At 44.4% G+C, this 23,604-nt stretch overlaps 1 protein-coding gene across 6 annotated transcripts in view; it reads right to left on the reverse strand.

The window, feature by feature from the left end:
• Positions 1-163: 163 nt before the first annotated feature.
• crebbpb (CREB binding protein b) overlaps positions 164-23,604 on the reverse strand; it is a 45,982-nt gene continuing 22,541 nt past the window's right edge. For 2 of the 6 annotated variants that reach the window (XM_068336742.1, XM_068336736.1), the window contains 27 exons: positions 22,483-22,596; positions 19,914-20,159; positions 19,708-19,807; positions 19,285-19,422; positions 19,066-19,183; positions 18,706-18,883; positions 18,543-18,605; positions 17,069-17,190; positions 16,570-16,746; positions 16,036-16,419; positions 15,631-15,804; positions 14,201-14,378; positions 13,919-14,037; positions 13,586-13,825; positions 13,362-13,450; positions 12,401-12,511; positions 12,184-12,240; positions 11,990-12,067; positions 11,786-11,853; positions 11,063-11,213; positions 6,981-7,127; positions 6,758-6,871; positions 6,484-6,649; positions 4,498-4,665; positions 4,119-4,280; positions 3,695-3,976; positions 164-3,435 (listed from right to left, as the gene is read on the reverse strand). In XM_068336742.1, coding sequence (XP_068192843.1) covers positions 1,159-3,435; positions 3,695-3,976; positions 4,119-4,280; positions 4,498-4,665; positions 6,484-6,649; positions 6,758-6,871; positions 6,981-7,127; positions 11,063-11,213; positions 11,786-11,853; positions 11,990-12,067; positions 12,184-12,240; positions 12,401-12,511; positions 13,362-13,450; positions 13,586-13,825; positions 13,919-14,037; positions 14,201-14,378; positions 15,631-15,804; positions 16,036-16,419; positions 16,570-16,746; positions 17,069-17,190; positions 18,543-18,605; positions 18,706-18,883; positions 19,066-19,183; positions 19,285-19,422; positions 19,708-19,807; positions 19,914-20,159; positions 22,483-22,596 — 6,221 coding nt within the window. In that variant the 3' untranslated portion in view covers positions 164-1,158. The remainder of the gene's footprint in view (positions 3,436-3,694; positions 3,977-4,118; positions 4,281-4,497; positions 4,666-6,483; positions 6,650-6,757; positions 6,872-6,980; positions 7,128-11,062; positions 11,214-11,785; positions 11,854-11,989; positions 12,068-12,183; positions 12,241-12,400; positions 12,512-13,361; positions 13,451-13,585; positions 13,826-13,918; positions 14,038-14,200; positions 14,379-15,630; positions 15,805-16,035; positions 16,420-16,569; positions 16,747-17,068; positions 17,191-18,542; positions 18,606-18,705; positions 18,884-19,065; positions 19,184-19,284; positions 19,423-19,707; positions 19,808-19,913; positions 20,160-22,482; positions 22,597-23,604) is intronic. The other 4 variants (XM_068336741.1, XM_068336739.1, XM_068336740.1 and 1 more) reach the window with 4 other exon arrangements.

A 23,604-nucleotide genomic window follows, 5' to 3' on the forward strand; every position in this document is an offset into this window, starting at 1 on the left:
TTAATGTAAAAATACTATTTTTGTCTATTGTTATTTTTTAGTTGTAGTCATTTAAAAAATATGTCGGTAAACTTCAGCATGAAACGTTCGTTGTGAGTTTCTACTGTCTTTTAATGTTATACAATGAGGAAAGTCAGGTAATAATGCGTACAAACAAATAAAGCAGAGTCTGTGGCACACAGGTTTATTTAACAATATGTTATATAAGTACGAAATGAGCCATGTGAACCAGTTTGTACAGAGATTTCATTCTTACTTTCTGCATATTTACAGTACTGACTAGCTGCATGATTTACATTAGAGAACAGCTCATTATCAATTCAAGTTTAATACAGGAGAGAAAATGATGCACAAAACTCTAAGACAAATCAGCAGTTGAGCAAGTTACTTTCCCCACCACAGGCAAAAAAGATTCAGGATTTAATGAAAACTTCTTTAGAATGATGTAGACAAAGCATTTTTTTTTTAAATTATTTGCAAGACAAATCTGGGCATAATCCAGTAAGAACATCATTCTGGCTCCTGTGAACATTGACAAGCTTCAAAGCAGGTTTTTCTTACACCTGCCTTTTGTGTTCGGGTGTGTGCAATAGTTCTTAGATCTATACAAATATGTTAATCTCCCATATACTCTGCAAACAGGAAAGAAATTAAGGCTTTCCCAAAGGCAGTCCTTTTTGAAAAATGGCATATTAGAATAAATTAGCCAGGAACAGAGAAAACAGAGCGATGTGTGAAACCTGGCAAAACTTCCCCACACAAATAATTTTAGTTTTTTCAACACAAATATGATATCTAGCAAAGGTACAAAAGAAAAAAAAAGAAAAAAGAAAAGAAAAAGCAATATTTTTGTTTTGAGAAGTTTCATTAAAAAGGTCATTAGCAGACCATAACAAATGAAACAAAGTAAAACACAAAGACCAGGCAAATGATTGGTCTGAACCAAAAATATATTCTTTGTCTTTGTTGTCTTCTTTGCAACAGCAATTATTAAATCACTCTGTGTTGGAAGAAAAGTAGTTCATTCATTTAAGGAACGTTCACAGTCTGTAGGCCTCATATGACTCATTTCTTTGTATTTCTTTAAGCTTTTATACATAAGCAAGTACAAAAAATTTCTCAGCTCAAAACAGAACAAGGCCTTCAGTCAAAAAAATGCTACAATCCTTCAACAAATTTCTCCAGTGTGTCGCCCGTTGTGTCACCCACCATACCCATTTCGTTATTCAACCCCCCTCTGTTTGGTGTGTTAAGCTGCGGAAGCATGGCACTCTGCTCCGGCGTTCCCATGTGTCCCTGCTCCATGGGGCCAGACATGGGGCCTCCCAGGCTGTGGTGAGGGGAACTGGAGTGCAGAGTGCTGTGCTGAGGTGAGGGCTGAGGCTGTATTCGCGGGGAGGGGCTGGAATGTGGGGGCTGCTGCTGCGAAGGAGGACGAGGGGATTGCACTGGAGCCGGGGAGCGGACTTGGTTTCCCAAAGTATTTGCCATCGCCTGGCCGGGAAGATGAGCCCCTCCCTGGGCCTGGCCTTGAAGCATGTGGGGCTGTGGGCTCATGGAGTTAGCCTGTGCTGGGGAGCCCATCTGCTGCTTCAGCATCTGCTGCTGCTGCTGCTGCTGGAGCATCCGCTGCTGGAGGAGGTTCTGGGGCCCGTCCATGCCCATGCCGGGTTGGCCCATTTGCGACGTGGGGGGGAGCTGTCCCATGGGCCCTCCTCCACCTCCTTGCATAGCCATTTGCTGCTGCATACGAAGCTGGGAGTAGCTTGCCGGCCCCGGCTGCTGCTGGGGGAACTGGCCGTGCCCCTGAGGCATACCTCCCTGCTGCTGCTGCGCCTGCTGCTGCATCTGCTGCATCCTGAGCAGCTGCTGCCTGCGGTACAGTTGGGGGTTGCCGTTCTGGGCTGCGTTCATCATCTGTCCTTGGGGGCCCATGGTTGCCATTCCCTGGGATCCTGCCTGCTGGGCAGGCTGCTGCTGCTGAGGGACCATCACTGGCCTCTGGACCTGGTTGGCCATGGCTGCGATGGCCTGCATGCCTGCCTGAGATCCCAGCATGGCCTGTGGGTTCTGCTGCTGCGTCTGCTGCTGCGGCTGGTTGGTGTGGTACTTGGCTGTCCTCTGTTTAATGAAAGCAGCCATGAGGTGGGGGTTGGACTTGAGTATGTTGAGGACCTGTTGCTGCTGCTGCGGGGAGCTAGGGGACTTTAGGGTGAACAGTAATTCCTGCAGAGCGCTTGGAGCGATGTTTCCAGGTACCCCCCGGGGCATGTTCTGCTGCTGCGGCGCCATGCCCTGTTGCGAGGTCCCCTGGGGCGGCATGACTCCGGGCATTTGGAGCCCGTGTTGTTGGGGCATCATGGGTCGCTGCATGAGCTGGGCCTGGGTCATGGGGGCTCCTGAAACCTGCTGAGGGGCCATGGGGCCTTGTTGTGGAGGGATCTGCGGCGGGTGACCCTGGGGATTCTGCATCGAATTCTGCATTCCCGGACCCCACTGGCCCTGTTGCATGGCTTGCATCACTTGGGGGCCCCGTGGGCCCTGCATCATCTGCATCTGTCCCTGAATGGGCCCCATCATTCGAGGATGATTCATGGGCATTCCATTCATGGCGTAATTCTGCTGCTGTTGCTGCTTTGCCTTTGCCACCACCTCGATCTGTCTGGCCACCTTCAGGGCCGCCAGCAGCGGTTGCTGCTGCTGTTGAGGCTGCTGCTGCTGGTGGGGGGGCATGTTATGCAGAGGGGACTGCTGCTGATGCAGAGGTGACGACTGAGGCCCCGGTTTGCCCTGCGGCACCGGCGTTGGGGGCTGGCTGCTGCGCCCGTTGTTGGGGAAAGCTTGGGCCATATTAGCAGGGTTTGGTGGTTGCTGTTGGGGCTGGTTAGGCATGGGCTGGGGGGTCTGTGGGGTGTGAGGCTGCTGCACGGAGTTGGGGGTGTCGGGGCCGGCTGAGGTAGGTGGAGATGGCATGGGCATACCCCTTCCAGTCATGGTGGCCATTCTGCGGCGCATCATCTGAGCCTGTTGGAGCCGGTGCTGCAGCTGCTGCTGTCGGAGTTTGTTCTTGATGTTCAGACAGAAAGGTACAGGACATTTGTTCTCCTGACAGTGTTTGGCGTGATAACAACATAAGGCGATGAGCTGCTTGCACACAGGACATCCGCCGTTGGTTTTGCGCTTGCAGCCCTTGGTGTGTTGAACCACTCTCTTCATCTTCTGGCACGAAGGCAAAGAGCAGTTGGCGTTGCGGCACTGGCAGGCGTGGACCAGGGACTGGATGCAGCGCTGGATGCTGAGGCGTCTGCTCTCCTGAGGGCTCTTGGAGGCCTCTCCACCCTGACCGTTGCTGTCATCATCTATCCCCAATCCCCACTTCACCATCTGGTGCTCGTGGCCTTTAGCGTTGTAGCAGTTAATGCACAGGTCGTAGTCCTGAGACGAGGCGAGAAGAGCACATTGAGATTGAAATTTACAGTATTTTCCACACTACTAGGTGCACTGGATTATAAGATACAATTTCAATAAATGGCATATTAAAAAAAAAATCATATAGAAGACACACTGGATTATAAGGCATTGTCAGTTTTTGAGAAGATTAAAGGATTTTAGTGCAGAAAATACTGTCCTTGCAAATCTGAAATAACGCAAACACAAATTTAAAACGTGTATGTGAAACGGCTCTGTCTCCTACCTCACAGACGGTGCAGTGCCAGCGTGTCTCCACGTGGTGCTTGCACTCGTTGCAGGTGTAAACAAAGCGGTCCTGTCCCTGGTTGTGCAGCTCGACCAACATGCACATCGTGCTCCATTTGCACCTCCTCAGAGAGCTGAACTCCCAGTGCTTGTCCCGGGCCAGAGTCAGAAAGGCGTCACGACCGTCCATCAGGTCGCAGGTCAACAGAGGGTCGGGGTCCATGATGGGCGGCAGCGTGTTAATGACAGGCCCGGCATGCAGATGGATGACAAAAAACACCTGGCGGTAGAAAAGAGGGAAAAACACATCTGTTATTTCAGTACAGCTGAAGAATGCTCTTTTCTTTAGTCCTTGGAAAACACTAAACTCTTCCCTAGAACGGTCTACTTTATCAAAAACTGTAGCCATCAGGGTTTCCCACCTCCTTGTGCTTCTCCATGGTGGCGTAGAGCTTCTGGGACAGATCATTGGCTACATTCGGCATCCCAGGTTTCTTCTTGCTGGCTCGGCTGACGCTGCTCTTGTTTTTGTTGGTTTTCTTGTTATTCTTCTTTTTGGCATTCTTGCTGTCAGCATGGGCTCCCTTGAAACATGAACATGAAACGTCAGAGTAGTAAAGACTGCACAACAGGCTGAAATGAGTTTCTGCAAGAACACTGAGTGGCTGAAAATTGACCAATAGTGAAAAGCTGGGGCTAAACAGAGGCGTAAGCACCAGGCTGTTGGTTTTGGCATAGCAACAGCATTCCGTTCTTGAAGCCCATCTCAAACTGCACAATTCTCAGTTCTGTTTCATTTACCTCTGTCGTCTCAGAGAAGGCCGTGTTCTCCTCTTTCTTACGCTCCTCTTCCTCCTGCTCCAGCTCCTTGATGCTCTCCTCCAGCACGTTTGGCCAAAAGTCGCCCTCGAAGTACGGCAGCTCGTTGGCACTGGTCAGCCTGTCTTCTGTCGCCTGCTTAAAAATGTCCTGAACACAGAGACACAAGACTTCAATCAGCTAAGACAGTAACATAGCTTAGAGAATGTCTGCTGAAGAGGGGAGAAAAGTTTCAATGTCTTTTGGACACGCTCTGATGAGGAATTTGTGCTGCTGCTTTTTTTGGTCTACTGACAGCGTGGAAAACGGTGACTAGTTTTCCCCCGTAGATCGTGCGAGGTCCATCCACAGTCCAGTTTCCTCCTTTTTCATTCACTTTTTGTATTTTGACTGTTGCAGAAGTTTGTTTATTTGTCCACACGTGGGGCAATTATCTTTACACTCTTCATACTTTCTTTGTATGTAGTTATATTTCTTGGTTAGTCATACGCACATAGTTTTTTGAACACAGGCCCCAGGACACAACACACTAGGGGCCTATAGGCATGCAATTGGTAACACATCACACAAGAAACAGTAGGGGGAGGCAGAGTGACGAGTCGCGCACGGAGGGTCCAAACGAGCAGCTTATAGGGGGGACGGTGCCTTGCTCAAGGGCGTCTCGGCAGTGGCTGGGAGGTGAGCTTACACCTCCCACCGTCAGCTCACGCTTCGAGGGATGTCATGGCGGGAGCGGGGCTCGAACCACCTATGGCTAGGCGATCTGTCTTCAAGACATCTGCTCTACCACTGAGCCACTTTGATGCGAATTATGGTGACTTGATTTATTTAAAGTAATGTGTAATTTATGTTTACAAAGATGCTAAGATGTTATACAAATACTTGCAACAGATTAAGAACCAATATTAAGCCAAACTATTTTGGTTCCGATATATCAGGCAGAACTGTCAAATAAGTGAAGAAATACTGTAATTAATATGCATCCTGCTTAACAAATAAAATAAAAAACATACCCTACAAAGAATAAAAATCTCATGTGACTTTAGGGAGAAACTGCCCAGTGCTCATGATTGTCTCACCAACAGCCGCATCACTTCAATAACACCAGGTGGCGCTAGGAAACATTCATTAATCTACAGCAGAGTCAATTCTGAAGACCAGAGGCTTCGACTGGAAGCAATTCTTTTTTGTATTTTTTCTCATTAGAAGCTTGCAATTGTCCAAGATAAATCTTATTTTTAGCATGACATCACCTGAAACAGTTGTCAATTGTCTTTTTTTTAACTGAAAACATCAAAAGTATAATAATGACTGGAAGAGACACAAACCCAATTATCTGTGGTAAATGAAGAATCAGGAGACGTTATTGTTATTATGTATTGTGCAAATTAAGGCCCCGTCCACACGATAACAGATATTTTAAAAACGCAACTTTTTTGTTGCGTTTAGGCCTTCCGTCCACACCACAACGGGTCTGCGTTGTCGTGTGGACGGCCTATCCGCGACTTTTTAAAAACGCTGACGTCTTGCCTGTGACGAAAACCGCTGTGATGTCATATTTATGGGCCCGTGTGTTGTGACAACAAAACACGGAGGATTCCTATTGGATAAAATTTGACTCCATACTGCCACCACATGGTTTGGCATGCTTATAGCAGTCTTCGAAAACGCACTGCTGCGTTTACGTGTGGACGGAGATTTTTTTAAAAAACACTGTCGTGTGGACGCGAATCGTTTTCGATGCGTTTTTTAAAAGTTCAGTTTTTTTAAAAATCCGTCATCGTGTGGACGGTGCCTAAGTCTGAATCTTTCTTTTAGGTTACATGGGGTCAGGTTATTCAAGTCACACCCATCATAAACAGGAGATGCCGCTCCACAGGAAGGAACAGCTCTACTCCAATATCCTCATCAGCTCAGCGTGGACACACACACAGTTCTCCTGAGGAAACACGCGGCCCTGTTCTGTACCTTGTAATCGTGGATGATTCTCTCAGCGAGAGCCTTGTCCACCATCTTTCTGTACCACTCCTGGAGCCTTTTGGGCTTGGGAATCTTCTGGTCCGGTGGGTGGCAGTGGAAAATGTAGTCATCTCCTTCGCTGGGTGGGCATGCCCAAATGTGACCCGTCACATACCTGAGGACCGTAAGACATCAGCATTTTTAACACTTGCAGGAATGATGCAAACATATCTTAGCTGGGAGGCTGTGAAGCAGTCCTCTGCGTTCGTTTCTCTTAACTCACCCCAATTTCTTGACATACTCCAGGTAACCTATTAAAATCTCATGGTAGACTGCAGTCCTTAGCATACGTGGTTTGAAGAAGTGAATACTGTCAAGGTATGATATGTAAACCCGTCTGTGAAGTAAAGATTAATTTAATTAAAGAGAAAACTCACAAATTATCAATAAAAGAAATGACAATAATCGTCTGCGTCATGCTTCCTTTGTTGCAGCAGTGATTTTACCTGGTATTTGGAAAAGGGCACTCTGAGCCGTACTCCTGGACGTGCATGCCGAAGAAACAAACGTCCACCCCGTCTATTTCCTCAAAGGCAAAAAGTGCTTTGGTTCTGTAAGGGAAGTTTTCCACCATCTCACCTGAGTCCACAAACCTGCAGAGTCAGCAAAGAAGAAGAAGTTATAAGCTTTAAAGTTGTTCTCTTATTTTTGCAGAAGGCTAAAGAATTATTTTCTGGACTAGACTCAAAAGTTCTCCTGGAAAAACTCAATGATCAGGTCACTCCTTGATGCATATTTGCTTAGAGATTTATGAGACATATGGATACGATATTAATTCATATAGAGACTTGATTAGAAAGCCACATTTAAAGCATTTCCATTTTCCTCATGTTTGGAAAGGGGCTCAAATGAAGGAGGTCAATATTACATCCCGATCGGTGGTCTATGGGCTGAAGATGCTCATCCCCACCGTGAATTTCACAGCACGTCGATGCCAGACAGAATCTTCTTCTTTTCCTTTCGGCTTTTCCCTTCAGGGGTCGCCACAGCGAATCAATTGCCTCCATCTAACCCTGTCTTCTGCATCCTCTTCTCTCACACCAACTATCTTCATGTCCTCTCTCGCTACATCCATAAACCTCCTCTTTGGTCTTCCTCTTAGGCCTCCTACCTGGCGGTTCAAAACTCAGCATCCTTCTACCAATATATTCACTATCTCTCCTCTCCAGTCTGGCCTCTCTGACTTTATCTCCAAAACCTCTAACATGCGCTGTGATGTACTCATTCCTGATCCTATCCTTACTGTTCACTCCCAAAGAGAACCTCAGCATCTTCATCTCTGCTACCTCCAGCTCTGTCTCCTGTCTTTTCCTCAGTGACACTGTCTCTAGACCAAACAACATCGTTGGTTTCACCAGTTTCGTACACCTTTCCTTTCATTTTAGCTGAAACTCTTCTATCACACATCACACCTGACACTTTTCTCCACCCGTTCCATCCTGCCTGTACACGCTTCTTCACCTCTTTTCCACACTCTCCATTGCTCTGGACTGTTGACCCTAAGTACTTAAAATCCTCCACCGTCTTGATCTCTTCTCCCTGCAACCTCACTCTTCCACTTGGGTCCCTCTCATTCACATACATGTACTCTGTCTTACTGCGGCTAAACTTCATTCCTCTCCTTTCCGGGACAAACCTCCACCTCTCTAGCTTCTCCTCCACCTGTTCCCTGCTCTCACTGCAGATCACAATGTCATCTGCAAACATCATAGTCCGTGGAGATTCCTGTCTAACCTCGTCTGTCAGCCTGTCCATCACCATAGCGAACAAGAAGGGGCTCAGAGCTGATCCCTGATGCAGTCCCACCTCCACCTTGAACTCCTCTGTCACACCTACAGCACACCTCACCAATGTCTTACAGTCCTCATACATGTCCTGCACCGCTCTAACATACTTCTATGCCACTCCAGACTTTCTCATACAATACCACAGTTCCTCTCTGAGCACCCTGTCATAAGCTTTCTCCAGATCAACAAAAACACCATGCAGCTCCATCTGGTCTTCTCTGTACTTTATCAACATCCTCAAAGCATATACTGCATCTGTAGTACTCTTTTTTGGCATGAAACCATACTGCTGCTCACAAATGCTCACTTCTGCCCTTAGTCTAGCTTCAACTACTCTTTCCCATAACTTCATTGTATGGCTCATCAGCTTTATTCCTCTGTAGTTGCCACAACTCTGCACATCTCCCTTGTTCTTAAAAATGGGCACCAGCACACTTCTCCTCCATTTCTCAGGCATCTTCTAACTATCTAAGATCCTGTCGAACAACCCAGTCAGAAACCCTACTGCCACCTCTCCTACACACTTCCAAATCTCTACAGGTATATCATCAGGACCGACTGCCTTTCCACTCTTCATCCTCTTCAATGCCCTCCTCACTTCATCCTGACTAATCTTTGCTACTTCCTGGTCCACAACAGTCACCTCTTCTAGTCTTTGTTCTCTCTCATTTTCCACGTTCATCAACTCTTCAAAGTACTCTTTCCATCTTCCCATCACACTACTGGCACCTGTCAAAAGACTTCCATCTCTATCCTTAATCACCCTAACCTGCTGCATGTCAATCTCTGTTTCTCTGTCTTGCCAACCGGTATAGATCAGTCTCTCCCTCCTTACTGTCCAACCAAGCATACAAGTCATCATAAGCCCCTTGTTTGGCCTTTGCTAACTCTACCTTCACTTTACGCTGCATCTCCCTATACTCCTGTCTACTCTCCTCAGTCCTCTCAGTGTCCCACTTCTTCTTAGCTAACCTCTTTCTCTGTATACACTCCTGTACCTCCTCATTCTACCACCAAGTCTCCTTTATCTACTTTCCTTCCAGATGACACACCAAGTACTCTCCTCCCTGTCTGCCTGATCACATAGCTGTAGTTGTCCGCACCTTCTGACCCTCCAGAGCCTGTCTTAACTCCTTCCTAAAAGTCCTGCAACACTCTTCCTTTTTCAGCTTCCACCATTTCGTCCTCTACTCTGCCTTTGTCCTCTTCATCTTCCTCACCAGAGTCATCCTACGCACCACCATCCTATGCTGTTTGGCTACACTCTCGCCTACCACTACTTTATAGTCACTGATCGCCTTCAGATTTCACCGTCTACACAAGATGTAGTCTACCTGTGTGCTCCTACCTCCACTCTTATAGGTCACCCTATGTTCCTGCCTCTTCTAAAGAAAGAAGAAAGTACTTCACTATAGCCATTTCCATCCTTTTTGCGAAGTCAACTACCATCTGTCCTTCAGCGTTCCTCTCCTGGATACCAAACCTGCCCATCACCTCCTCATCACCTGTTTCCTGCACCAACATGTCCATTGAAGTCTGTACGAATGACAACTCTCTCACTTCTAGGTATGCTCTGCATCACTTCGTCAAAGTCCAACCAGAATTTCTCCTTCTCCTTCAGCTCACATCCTACCTGTGGAGCGTACCCACTTACAACATTGACCATCACACCTTCGATTTCTAGCTTCAGACTCATTACTCTATCTGACACTCTCTTTACCTCCAGGACATTCCTAACGAACTCCTTCAAGATAACTCCTACTCCATTTCTCTTCCTATCTACACCATGATAAAACAACTTGAACCCTGCTCCTAAACTTCCTTGCTACCTTTCCACCTGGTCTCCTGGACACACAGTATGTCTACCTTCCTCCTCTGCATCATGTCAACCAACTCTCTACCTTTTCCTGTCATAGTCCCAACATTCAACGTCCCTACTCTCAGTCCTATATTCTATGCGCTCCTCTTCTCTCTCTTCCTACGGGCACACTTTCCTCCTCTCCTTCGACCAACAGTTGTCCAATTTCCATCGGCACCCTGTAGGTCAACAGCACCGATGGCGGTCATTGTTAACCCGGGCGTCGACCGATCTGGTATGGTAGTCGGAGGTTTGAGTCGCATGTTTGATTTGGCCAAAGTTTTACGTTGGATGCCCTTCCTGACACAACTTTCTGTATTTATCCAGGCTTGGGACCGGCAAAATAAGGCCCCGTCCACATGATGACGGATTTTTTTGAAAATGCAACTTTTTGAAAATGATTCGCATCCACACGACAGCGTTTTTTAAAAAAAAGAATCTCCGTCCACACGTAAACGCTTGAGTGCGTTTTCGAAGACGGCTATAAACATGCCAAACCATGTGTTGGCAGTATTGAGTCAAATTTGATCCAATAGGAATCGTCCGTGTTTTGTTGTCACAAAACGCCTGCAAGAATGCTGCCATCAACAAGGTTCGTACATCCATCATGTTTGTACACACGGGCCCATAAATATGACGTCACAGCAGTTTTCTTCGCAGGCAAGACATAGTGCGGAAAATACTGTAATTATTACATTTCTGCACAAAGTCCTTTAAAATCTTAAGCGTCTCCTGGTTCATCTTCAGATCAGAGAAGTTCTGACGTGGTACGTACATTATTTCCCAGACGCTTTATAGTCACAATCAATAACGCGATAAAAGCCATTAGGTTTTTACAGATGTAACCAATGACAGACTTTTGATCAGCAGGTGAGGAACTTACCTCGACTTCATGCCAGGCTTTATATCCACAGTTTTGTCAGAGGAGGCCACCACTCGCACAAACACCTCGCCAGCCTCTGGGTGGTTCTGTCTCTTCAAGTATTTATTCACTCTGTCCTCAATATAGGTCCCCAACCGTGTGGACTGCAATCCTTCAAGGTTACAAAATAAACGGAAATAACATATTAACTACATGTGACTTACTATAACTTGGTGGCGTACACGCCGTCTGTTATAGTTGCTCCGCTTTTTTCTTATTTTTCACTTATAACTGTTAGTTTTTCTACGGTAATCATGCAGGTAATTTGGTTTTTAGCCTTTTTGTTTGTTCGAGAAGTACGTTCACTCTCAGTCAGCTGACCACAACAACATCCATGGCCGCTTTATTTACACCTGGGATCATCCGATGGAACTGAAGCCGGCCAGCATCGCCTCAAGGATGACAGACATCCTGGAGGAGCTGATGGTGGCTGTTTACATCCTTCCGTCCGCTAACCCTACATCGCAGTGAGGATGACGAATGGAAGCCAGGACACTAAAAATTGTACATACTTGTATATACATTATTATTCTCTTATCGATTCTCTATTTCTTACTAGATCTTCCTTCTTTATTTTTCTTTTTATTCTGACATTCTGTGTTTTTTTCCCTTGGAGCGGAGCAACTGTAACAAAAAAGAATTTCCCCCTCAGGGATCAATAAAGTAGGCTGATTCTGAACTTACTTTTGGCTGAAAACTTGTTCTCCTTTCTTGTTTTTCCAGACTTCTTCAGACAGTTGTCACAGATGAAGCTAGAAGAATGACCAAACAATACTTTAATGTCAGTGTCCAGTAACTCCGCCAAGTTCTGTTGAATTCATGCTGTTTAGGTCAAACATTGACTGTGTAATGCTTGATAGTTGTTCAACTACCACAATGGAACCATACCCCGAAGGCCAAATGACATCATAATGCAGCACGCAGATCTGATGCATCTTTCGTCCACAGTCTTTGCATTCAACAAACCTGCAATAACAATGTTTGCTTATCCTGTGCTTATGTAGAAAAGAAAAACAGTAGCTTCACTGCCATCAAATATACAGCAGGAGTCAAAATGAACCAGCTGTCCAGAAAATACTCACGGTTCAGAGTCCAACATGTCATTTTTCTTCTTCTCAAACTGCTCTTTTGAAATCATGCTGCACAAATAAAAACAAATAAAAAAAGACAAATGAGTTTACGTTGGTTCCTGTGATCCAAACTCCTTTCCACAGAATAAAGGTCAGAGAGAAAACAGCCTGATGATCCCAAAAGGTGATCATCAAGTGTCAGTTTGGCCTCCCAGGCCTTCTGACTTACGTCTGTGGCTGAGCCGGGTCGTCCCCCAGGGTCACACTGTTGCCCTGGATCTCATTGAAGCACTTCTCACAGAAGTGATACCTGTCGGCAATAAGGCCATATTTGGGTGAACTGCAGCCAGCACACACACAGTAGCAGCACAGGCAAACCGGCGCGCAGGTGGAAAACAACCGAGGACAGAGCATGGGCAGTGGACAAACCAAAGGACAAACAAATACACACACACACAGGCAGAAGTGGAGGAAGAGGTTAGTCACAGCTGAAATGGTTGTGATCCAGTCTTTCAAATTGGAAGACAAATGAGGAAAACATGCTAAAATGTTAATATGTTTAGTAAAAACAATGAATGTTTGAGTAGAAGCTACTGCATGCTGAAACATGATAACAAAACAATGATACCATGCATTATGAGCTGATGACAGAGTTGTGTGGTCATGCAGTAAGATATGGAGGGACAATGCAAACTGAAATGCGTGTATCTGGAATTTTAATCGTATTGTTTGTAGCACTCAGGTAAATGTTAATTTATAAAACCTTTATGACAGCCTTTTGTCAAATTTGAGTGGTTTATTGTGATCAACAAATGTTTATTGAAGGAAATCACAAACCCTAAAACCCTAAACTTCACAGCACTGGTGTGAGGTAACTGCAAAAATGGATTGGCGCTTCATCGGAGCGATAAAGCAGCAGTAGCAGATTCTGTGCAGCAGGGGGAGCACTGGTGCCGATCCACAGCATCACGGTCAGCTTAGAACCTGATTGTGCACATTTTGCTTGACCACATGTCTGGGTCACCCCCCAAAAAGATCATCGTGTGAACCTTTGTTAACTCTACATACATATAGTGCCTTTAGTCATGTTTTACATTTGAGGACGAAGCAGGACATCGTCTCCTGGAAACTCCTCCTTCGTTATTTTTTACCAGACCCCACCTCTCCAGAGAGCAAGCAGGTATTTTTACCTGTTCTGGTAGCTGTAGTAGGTGCCATCCCTGGAGATGGTACACAACTGTTTGCCATAGCAACACAGTGTCTGGGGTGAGAACTCAAACTGTGGAAATGTCAGACAAACAACAATTTATATCACTGTTAGCAACCGTTTGTACTCAGAACATCCCCATCCATACAGGTAGGCAAAAAAGGCAATCCGATAAAATATTCACTCTTTATGTGCTATTTGGCTCACCTTCCTGCCACAGCAGTAGCCCAGGCCTTGCATGACGGGATCGATCTCTGTTTCAAACACCTCAGCCAATTTGGTGCAGTACTTGTAGACACGAGATGTCTTTCGGTTGTACAACCAGGCATTGTTGAACATGAGCCACACATCGTCCACGTACTGCCAGGGTTCCTGGTACTGACCCGTGTCCAGCTTTCGCTTGATGGTCGATAAGTCGATGGGATTCTTCACAATTTCAAAGTAGTCCTGAACAGACGTGAATGAGATATTTGCACGAATGAGAGATTTACGCTTGATATCCGTATTAAGGTAACCATGTGTATAATGTGAGACACTCACAGGGATGCACAACTGCATGGGGTCCACAGGCTGTCTGAAGGGGATTGACTCTGGGTCCTGCCTGTAGAGGGCCTCAAGCGTGGGCATCAGGGCTTGTCTCAGCTCCTCTGGCTTGAAAACTTGATTACAAGGAACCAAGAACAAACAGCACTTTGGTTAGCCTGATCTGGCCGGAAGCACAGGCAAAAATCTTTACTATACCTTAACTTCCCTGTCATGTGGGCTGATCTTAACAATTATAACTATGCTATATACTTATACAAATGAGACTTGTGAACTCACTTTTTTTGCGATTCTGAGTGTTCGAGTTGGCCGCTGCGCCGTTGGCCCCACTTTCTTCCTCCTCTTTGGGTTCTGCCTTCATCTCCGGCTTCTTGTCCTCAGTTTCCATCGGTTCCTGCTTTGGCTCTACTTCATCTGGCTCTTCCTTCACTACTGGGGGTTTGGTTTCATCATCGTGCTACACGAACATGAACAAAGGTCAACAGGTTTATCTTACAGTGCTCAGTCAGAAAATGATCAAATACATTTAATGGAAAAGAAAACTTTGCCGATAATTAGGATTCAAATTTACTTCTGGGACATTTTATTCACCATGCATGAGAGGATCTGAGATCAAATCACTCTACATAACAGCAATTCTTTCCTTCTGTTTTACAATCGGTAGGTTTGTTATTTCATGCCTAAAGAATTAGGTTATTGAACTGAACCAAAGTTCATTCTACCTCAAGGAAGTAGTGCATCCATGGAATGCGCTTCAGAGAAAATTTGTGCATCCCAACATGATGTTTATGCATCCCAAAATAACAGAATATACGGTAAAACCCGTACGCAGGTAATGAGTTTTGCCAATAGTACAATATCAAAACTAAACAAACTGTTAATTTAAATGATTTCATTAATAACAATGGTATAACTAAGTAGAAAGAAAAAAAAGTAAAATAATATATTATTTTTATCAAAACGTGAAGCCTGGTAGTCATTTCAAAAAAACTGGTTTAGAAATAAAGATGTAATACAGTTTTTTTCCCTTTTGCTTTTCACTCAGTAGTTTTCTTTTCCTTTAATTCATATATTTTCCTGTGGACACTGCACCAATCTTAAAGAACATTCTCCACAAACAAATGCATGTAGTTTTCTCCATCTGTATCAATGTGCATCAACTATGGAAACAATCGCGTCCATTGCAGTGCAAATGTTAGGGTTAATGCTGGTTTTCGCTCGGCTTCTTCCGCTTCTTTATCTGTACTGTCCACAGTAATATCTCTTTTTCTTCATTAACTTTTGATTGTTTTTTATTCAAGAAAGCACTCGTTGTCACATGGTTCTTCTCCAACTTTTTCGGAGCCATGCTGATAACATAAGACTAAGTCCTTGCTCTTTCACTGCAGCGTATAAAACGAGCAGACGTCGTGTTGCCATTTGGTCAAATGACTGAATCGCGAGGTGAGTCTCATGACGAGAAACTCGCATGACATCAAAACATAACGGTGATTTCCAGGTTCAAAATTTAAGTGGAGAAATGAATGAAATGTGAATGTTTTTGTTGAATGGAACGGCATTTTTCCCCAATATGATGTCACAAAAAAGGTAGCATCGATTTTTTTTTATTATTGTAAGTATTTAAAGCTTGCATCCAGGGGATGCACACTGTCTGATGATCGTGCGTCAAAGACGCAAGAACACTAACGAGAACACTCCTGAACACATACCTCAATTTTTACATCCACCTGCCTCTTCCCACAGGGGGTGTCTTCTTCTTCATCTTTTACTTCAGGTTTGATTTCAGTGCCACTCATGTCTGGCGGGGCTTGCTGGGAGCTCAGCTCAGCAACAGAGGCCGGCGTCGGAACTCTGTTATCTATACTTGCTGCAGCCTGGGAAAGCTTTGAAGACGAAAAGACAACGTAACAATAATGTTGAACTGCATCAATGAAGACTTTTACACGGCTGGCAACCGAACATCTAGCTAAGAAACAACGTCACAGCTGTGGTAGACAGTACGGACTCTAGATGTGTAATTTGTGTTTTGAATGATTTTATTTGCCTCAACTGAAAGATTTGTCACAGTACCAAAACAGTCGGACACAACGACTTTCAACGAGAACTTGTCTCACCGGTGTGCTGGGGTGCTGCGCCTGCAAGGAGGTGGGCTGCTGCATCTGGCTTTGGGGTTCTGCCTGGGGCTGCAGGGGCGTAAGCGGCAAGGAGTTGTCAGGGGGAGTGCCGATGGCCGAGGGGGGGCGAGGGAGACCACTTGGTATGTGGGTTGGGGTGGAAGAAGGCCCGCCCACTGACGCCGATGGAGTGGAAGGTTGCTGTGGCACATGGGCTTGTGCAGAGGCATGGTGAAGCTGCAGTTGTTGCTGCTGAGGCTGCAAGCTGGCAGAGGCGTTGGGTGGGGGGGTGGCACGCAGGGTGGGCTGGGGGGTGGGACCACAGGGCAGCTGTGGGCCGAGGGATCCCAGCGCATTCAGTGGGTGATTAGGGTTCTGTGGCTGCTGTAACAAAGATGGATGCAATTATAATAGCAGGGTGCAGCCCGTGTGGGGGCGCTCAGAAGACCACGTTCAAGAAAAATGCAAGGAGCACTGAAAAAAGCTCCAACAAAAACCGTCAGCATTTCTCTGAGCTCAGCTCCAGTCGCTCACCTGTGCACCAGCAGCCTGGCCCAAGCCCACATTCACATTCATTGCTCCACCTGCAACTGCAGCAAACTGTCCCTGTGGCAGGAACTGGCCCTGGTTGGGCGGCTGAGCAGCCATGTTATTAACATGACTACCCATCATTCCTTGACTCTGGGGCATCCTTGATGGGGACATACCCATCTAAGAGGGTTTAAAAAGACAATAGAAACTTATTGATGCTGCACATCTCGGTATTTAATGCATGCTCGATAAAACACTATTAAAACAGTCATCAGACTTTTGGAACTGATGAATGACAAAATTGTAAAGATCCCACTGCTGCTTCATGCAGAGAGCAGGATCTGTGTCAAACATGGAGCACATTTCACCTACCTGAATGTTCAAATGTCAAAATGGTAACGAGTAAGAAATGAATCAGTCAAGACTTTAAACAGAGAGAGAGAAAGAGAGACTAACAGAGCAAAAGAGAGAAAAAATTAATTAGGGAGCATAAAGATCTAACCGCTGGGACGGCGCTCATGTTCATCTGCTGTGGATGGTTCATGGGGGAGGAAGCCCGTGTTCCCATGGGTGCCTGAGACATCTGCGCGTTCTGCATCGCCATTGTGTTAAACTGATTGATTCCTGAGGGAAAACACACACACAGACACACGCAAGGGTTTGCATTTTTACTGTATATGTTTGGGAATTGTAATTCAATAATCCATATCCAACATGCTAGACTGGCACTGGTCCAGGAAGCAGCTCACTTTAATGTCACACCTCTGGTAACCCGTTCTACACAAAGAGCAATCTGACTGGAAAACACATTCACCAGTAAAGAACAGTCCACTGTTCAATCGGTGAGACGAGAGGAGTTGCTATAATTTTGGATTTATTGTCCTTCTCAACATTCCATGAAAAAAAATCTAAATTAGGGCAGTCAGTTTAACGCGTTTAATTAATTAAGCTGCAAATTAACGCTCTATAAAAATTAACGCAATTAATCGTGAGTGGCAAGTCAACGCGCTAGCATTTTAAGTTTGGCCCATTGAGGGACCCGTAGGCTGCAGTGGACGTCACTTTGTACCTGCGCCACTAGTCAAAAGCAGGGTGACTGACAACAGAGAGGAACGTGACACAGGAGAGCGAGGCAAGCCCACTCGGACCTTTAGGCGGAAAGTTTATTTATAAGAAGAACAAAGACGGGACTATGTGGCTACACACGTAGCTTACCATCACCAAGTATGAATGAGGAGTGAATGAATAATGGATCCGATGTAAAGCGTCTTTGAGTGTCCAGAAAAGCGCTATATATATCTAATCCATTATTATTATTATTATTATTATTATTATTTGTACCTTTTGTAAAAGAGAATTTTCGTATCACCGAAGCAGCTCCAGCCTATCGTATCATTTAAATGCAAAACATGTCAAGGACACAGAGTTGACTGTTGTCAGTCCCTGTAACGTTAGCTTACCCTTTAGCCTTATTTAGAGTCATGTTATACTATTCATTTTGAATTGCTGTATTGAGTCAGCTTTAGTAATCATTTTGACTGAGAGTCTGCTCATGTGCCTATTTGAGACTCAGCCGTATTTTATTTTTGAATATTATTTATTTTATTTAACTGTATTCGTATTGCATTTCTGAGAAATGCCTAATTGGTTTTCTGATGTGCTTGGCCTTTTTTCTTTTGAATTTCATTTATAAAACACACTTAACCAATAAAAATGTGGATTTCAAATGGTCTCTTCTTGGTGTATTCTACTGATTAGTCATGCACTACAATTTGTAATGTCCTAGATATCAAATTCTTTATTTGGGGGCCTTTAGCAGGTATGAGATCAAAATGCGATTAATTAATTACAAATCCTGTAATTAGATACATTTTTTAATCGCCTGATAGCACTAATCTAAATTTTTAAAAATGACTAACCACAGTTAACTTGACCGCAAAGGATGGTAAGAACGTGTGGAACAAACTAAAACCTACCTTGGGGCACTTGCATACGGTTCATCAACTGATTCGGCATGTTGGACATCGGTACCGGCCCGTCTGAGAGAGAACAGAGGTGTTCATGTTTTGTACTCAAACCAACTAACAACTATACCATGTCAACATTAACATCCAGCGTGTCTGGGGTGTGATTACTAACTGGGAGGACGGACAGCCTGGGCCGGGCCCATAGTGTTGGTGGTCTGAGCGATGCCAGGCTGCTGAGGCCCAGCCGTTCCCACCATGCCAGGTTGTTTCTGCAGCCGAGAGCGCCTCTTCTCCTCCAGTTCCTTCTGGATTTTGTAGATTTTCTCTGCCAGGAAGTGGTAATATTCATCCTATTGACAAGATGAAAAGAAAACAAGCAGCACACAGGTTTACATTATTTGATGTTTTTAAAATTTCTGGTTCTTCTAAAATATTCTCTGTTCTCACAGCTCCAAGAAATGTTGAAACCTTAAACTTCAGAAGACAGGTTGTTGCGATTTGATTCTAAAAATAGAAAAGTGTGATATTTTACCCTGCTGTTCGCCGACTCGTACATGTCGCCCTCAACTTTGCGTGCGTAGGCGACCAAGTTTTCCATTCGCCGGTCCTTCAGTGCTGCAGGGTCTGGGGTGGGGAATATGGCTTGTACACTGATGAGATAAAGAAGTAAAAAAAACCTGATGAAAATGTTCTCATTTGGCAGTTTCTCATTTGGAGTTTAATGTGACATCTGTTCCAGTGTTGGACTTACAGTTTGTGCACCAGGTGGGTGCGCAGGTCCTGAGTGACATGTTCATGCCAGGCCTTCCTTACCCCCGTGGCAGAGAGAGGTGTAGCAGCGGGCAAGTTGCCCATGCCTCCTGCGATTGACCCATCTGGCATCAGCTGACTGTATGACAGAGAGAAAAAGACACAATTACTCAAGTTAAACATTCCACAAGGCAGAATGTTTCTGTTTTCAAACATATTATATTTTGGAAAACAAAACAAAAACTAAAGGACAGAACAGACTGAGATCATGGATGATTTTTTTGTCAGTGGTTGATCTGCTCAACGTCAACTTTGTCACATTTCGTGTGATTTTTAACAGGGTAACACAGATTGTAGTAACATCACCAGGTCTTAGCAGCAAGGGCAGTGCTTAGAGAGCTGCATTAATGATGAGAATACGCACTTGTTGAGTGTGGGGGGCAGGGATGAGTCGGAGTGCATGCCACTCTGGTCTGAAGTAGGAGCGCCCATGCCTCCTGTCAGCTGGTTCATCTGGTTAGTGCCTGAACACACAGAATTATTAATAAAGTCTTACAAGGAAATATCTTATCAAAACGTTTCAAGCATTAGGAAGTAAAAGTGGAAGCTGAGCTGTTATCTCGTCGGTACCTAGTGGGTTCATAGTTCTGATCTGCTGATGCTGAGGACCCTGGGGGTTTTGCGGTGTGGCGTTCTGCCCCTGGACCTGAGCAGGCGACTGGTTTCCGTACGTCAGGCCGAGGGCAGCGTACGCCCTCTGCATGGAGCTGGGGTCGATTTGCGTAGCAGCACTGTTGATGGACGTAGCGCTGGGCTGGCCAGGCCCTGTTGTACTGATGGAGTTCTGCAGGCCAGCACCGGGTGAGCTTAGCATAGCTGGAGGGAGAAAATGAGAGAATAATTATTACAGCATCCCCTTAGAAGGCAATGAGTCAATGTGTCCAATCCAAACAAACACACACTATAGCTTATTGCTTAGATATTATCAATATGATTGCCAGTGGAGAAGAAGTAAACATTTTTTTTAAAAATTAGGGTTACTTATGGCTATATTAATGGTGAGCATTAATGTTGATAACGGTTTGATAATAGTGGTAAGATAAGAATGTATAGTAAATCGTTTCTCTAGCTTAGCCAAATGCAGGTTTTGTAGTTTCTGTTCTTAAAAACAGAAATTACCTCTACAGTAATCCCTTGTTTTTCGCGGGGGTTATGTTCCAAAAAGAACCCGTGATAGGCAAAATCCGTGAAGTAGAAACCTTTATTTTTTTTAATAATTATTATACAATTAAATACTCTATGTACACTGAAAAGAAAGAACAAACCATTTTAAAAGCTCAAACATTTGTTTCACAAATAAAAGTACTTTAGAAACATTTTTTCAACAAATAACTTCTGTACTGTACTGTAAATTAATAATTTTAATTATCAGTGTGACCAGAAGGCTTCAAATTGCGGAGATTAGCACCGCCCACCACGACCCGAGTAATTGGATTATATTCGGGAGAAAATTTAAATGATTATGAAAAAAATACAAAGTACAGTCGGACAAATAGTGACTCAGGTGTATTTCACTGCTCTTCAGACAGAGTCGCTGCGTCCTGACCCCACTCTGCAGTGTTTTCTTCTTTTGAAGCCCAAGGTGCAGGTGTGTTTGTTCGGGAGAAGAACATAGTGATAGGCAGTTGTTGTCGCTCATTTTTCTTCTTTGCAAAAAGTTCCTTATACACCGACATGCCACCATCGCTTATGTTGGAGAACTGTAACGTACACCTGTAATGTTTTTTTTCCTGCAGTCATTAATCCACAGAGCTAATGCAGACTCCATCCTTACCATGGTCTTGTTGCGGACAGTTGCAACCCTTTTTGCATCCTTATTAAAACTTATTGCTGCTGTCGTCCTTATGTTTTTTTCTTCCTTCTTATTGAACAAACGGAAGATTCATTAATTCCGTAATGTCGACCTACAGCCGCATAGCTTTTACCTTCCCTTAGCATGTCCAGAAGTTTAACTTAATCTGTGATAGATAGCATCTTCCGCTGCCTTTTGGGTCCTGCCGCAGGTGCTTTTGTCGGTCCAGAGCATTTTGTCGACATTATGGGTTTTAGAGAAACTCAAAATTGCAAGAGAATTTGCACGTACGTAATGTAAATTTAGCAAGCTGTTTTACGTATGTGTACATATTAAAGTGCAATGTTACTGACGCACAGGTAGAGAAGAAGCGGAGTGACTTTTTAGCCAATCAGAATGCAGAACACAATGCATGATGCCAATCCGTGAAGAAGCAAAACCATGAAAAATAAACCGCGTTATAGCAAGGGATCACTGTATACTACAATGCAATTTATTTCCGGGTAAATAAAAATAACCTTTTCTGCACAAAATATCTGCTTCTTTGCTGAGGAACATGTGTTTTAGAAGAGCGCCTCGTGAAATCCCTCCACTGCTCCCTGCTGTGTTGCTGATAAGGAGCATGCTGCCTCTGTGAGGGATTTAAATCTGTCATAGGTCCTTTTAACCAATCAGACACCATGTCATCCTAAGACCCTGCCCCCAGTCAGAGCAGAGCAATAGAGCCCCTCCCATGGGTGTCACATTACAGGTCCAGCCAGTCTGAGGGAGCCCTCTGCTACTAGAAGGCAGGGCTGTGAGAGGGAGATGCGACCTGCAGGTGGCACCAGTTCATACAACACACCGGCTGCGTTCAGACGAGCAGACAAAATCCGATTTTTAGCCCATCCAGATTGAAAGCGGATTGGCTCTTTTGTAAGTCTGAACAGTCACATACCACATAAAATCTGGTTTTTGCGAGACGGATTGAAACCACATCCGGGAGGTAGTTTCAAATCACATTTGGACAGATGTGCCTCCGTCTGAACAACACACCGATAGGATTTGACTGCCCGTGACATCGCTCTACGCGCCGCAAGAGTCAATGTGCGTTACGGTTGCTATGGCAACCTGGATCGGCCAATAATGTGGCCCAGTCTGAACAGAGCCAAATTCCATTTGGATACTTGCTAAAAACAGTGTAGTCAGCCCTAAAAATCGGACATGAAAGGAAATCTGATTGGAATCCGATTTGCCTGCGGTCTTAACGCAGCCATAGAGCCTCGCTGCCCACTTCAAACAGGTTACACACACTATTTTTATACAGATTTAGAGACAGGTAACAGAAAACCTGCTGGAGTCACTCACGTTGCTGGTTCCTCTTGTCACTGGCATTCTTCAGAGGCAGACAGACTGGACAGTCGTGCCGTGTACAGTTCTTCCAGTGGGAGATAATCTGTCTGGACGATGCGCAGTGAGCCACTGGAGGAACATAATGTAGAAACAGATGGGGGTTAAGTTTAAGTGGCAAATAATTTAGTATGATCTTACATTAAAGGACTTTTTGACAGGATTGAAAACAACTCAGACACCACTACATTAAAGGTCCCACATTAAACTTCAATTAAATTCACACAGCTGTCAACTACATTCTATTTGAAATGTGTTGCCCCAAACTGATCCGTGGTCCTAAATATCAACTGTCATAAAGTTGCTGAAATGAGCTCTCTCGAACACACACTGTCTGTCTGGACTGGCCATTAACTCATTGACTGCCAATTGATCTCCTTTGGCTGACTTTCTCTGACACTCCGGACAATTATCTGCGTTTTCTTTCTGTCCTTGACCCATTACAAGACGCTTCGGTCAGAACAACACTGCTTATTATTGTGGAATACAAATAATTACCTCATGCGTTAAAAAAGTATTAACGCTTTATCGGAAGATCATTGACAAACTTCAATGTCACATAGAAAATCAAATTACCAAATATAGTCACTTGCCCGATGAAGGGTTAATTATCAGCATCAAAGTTTATCTGCCTGAACTGACATCCTTAATACGACCAGCTGCTTGTGACCAGAATCAATGAGGAAATTAGTACAACTGTTATGACTTTATTCAAAAAAATAAAATATATCTGTGTTTGATGACGCTTTTAGTTACTGCAGTATGTAGAATAAGTGAAAAAAACAAGACGCTACTTTCTGGTTTTACAGAAAACACTTTCTAAAACACAAAGACAAATTGAAAATAAAAACAATTTCAATTTAGCTTTAAAAAAACATAACTAAAAAGAAAATAAAAGGATTATCTTTTTACCAGTCCTAAATACATTAACATTTACTCATATAATATTTTGCTAATATATTTACTATGTAGAATGAAACCCTACAACTGCTGAGTCCACTCACTGCAGTCAAATTACAATACACAATCAATAATGTAGGTATTGACTAGTGCATTTTACGCTGTAACTGCTAGTGTGTG

Source organism: Antennarius striatus, chromosome 16, assembly GCF_040054535.1.
Source record: "Antennarius striatus isolate MH-2024 chromosome 16, ASM4005453v1, whole genome shotgun sequence".
In the NCBI taxonomy this organism is placed as follows: domain Eukaryota; kingdom Metazoa; phylum Chordata; class Actinopteri; order Lophiiformes; family Antennariidae; genus Antennarius; species Antennarius striatus.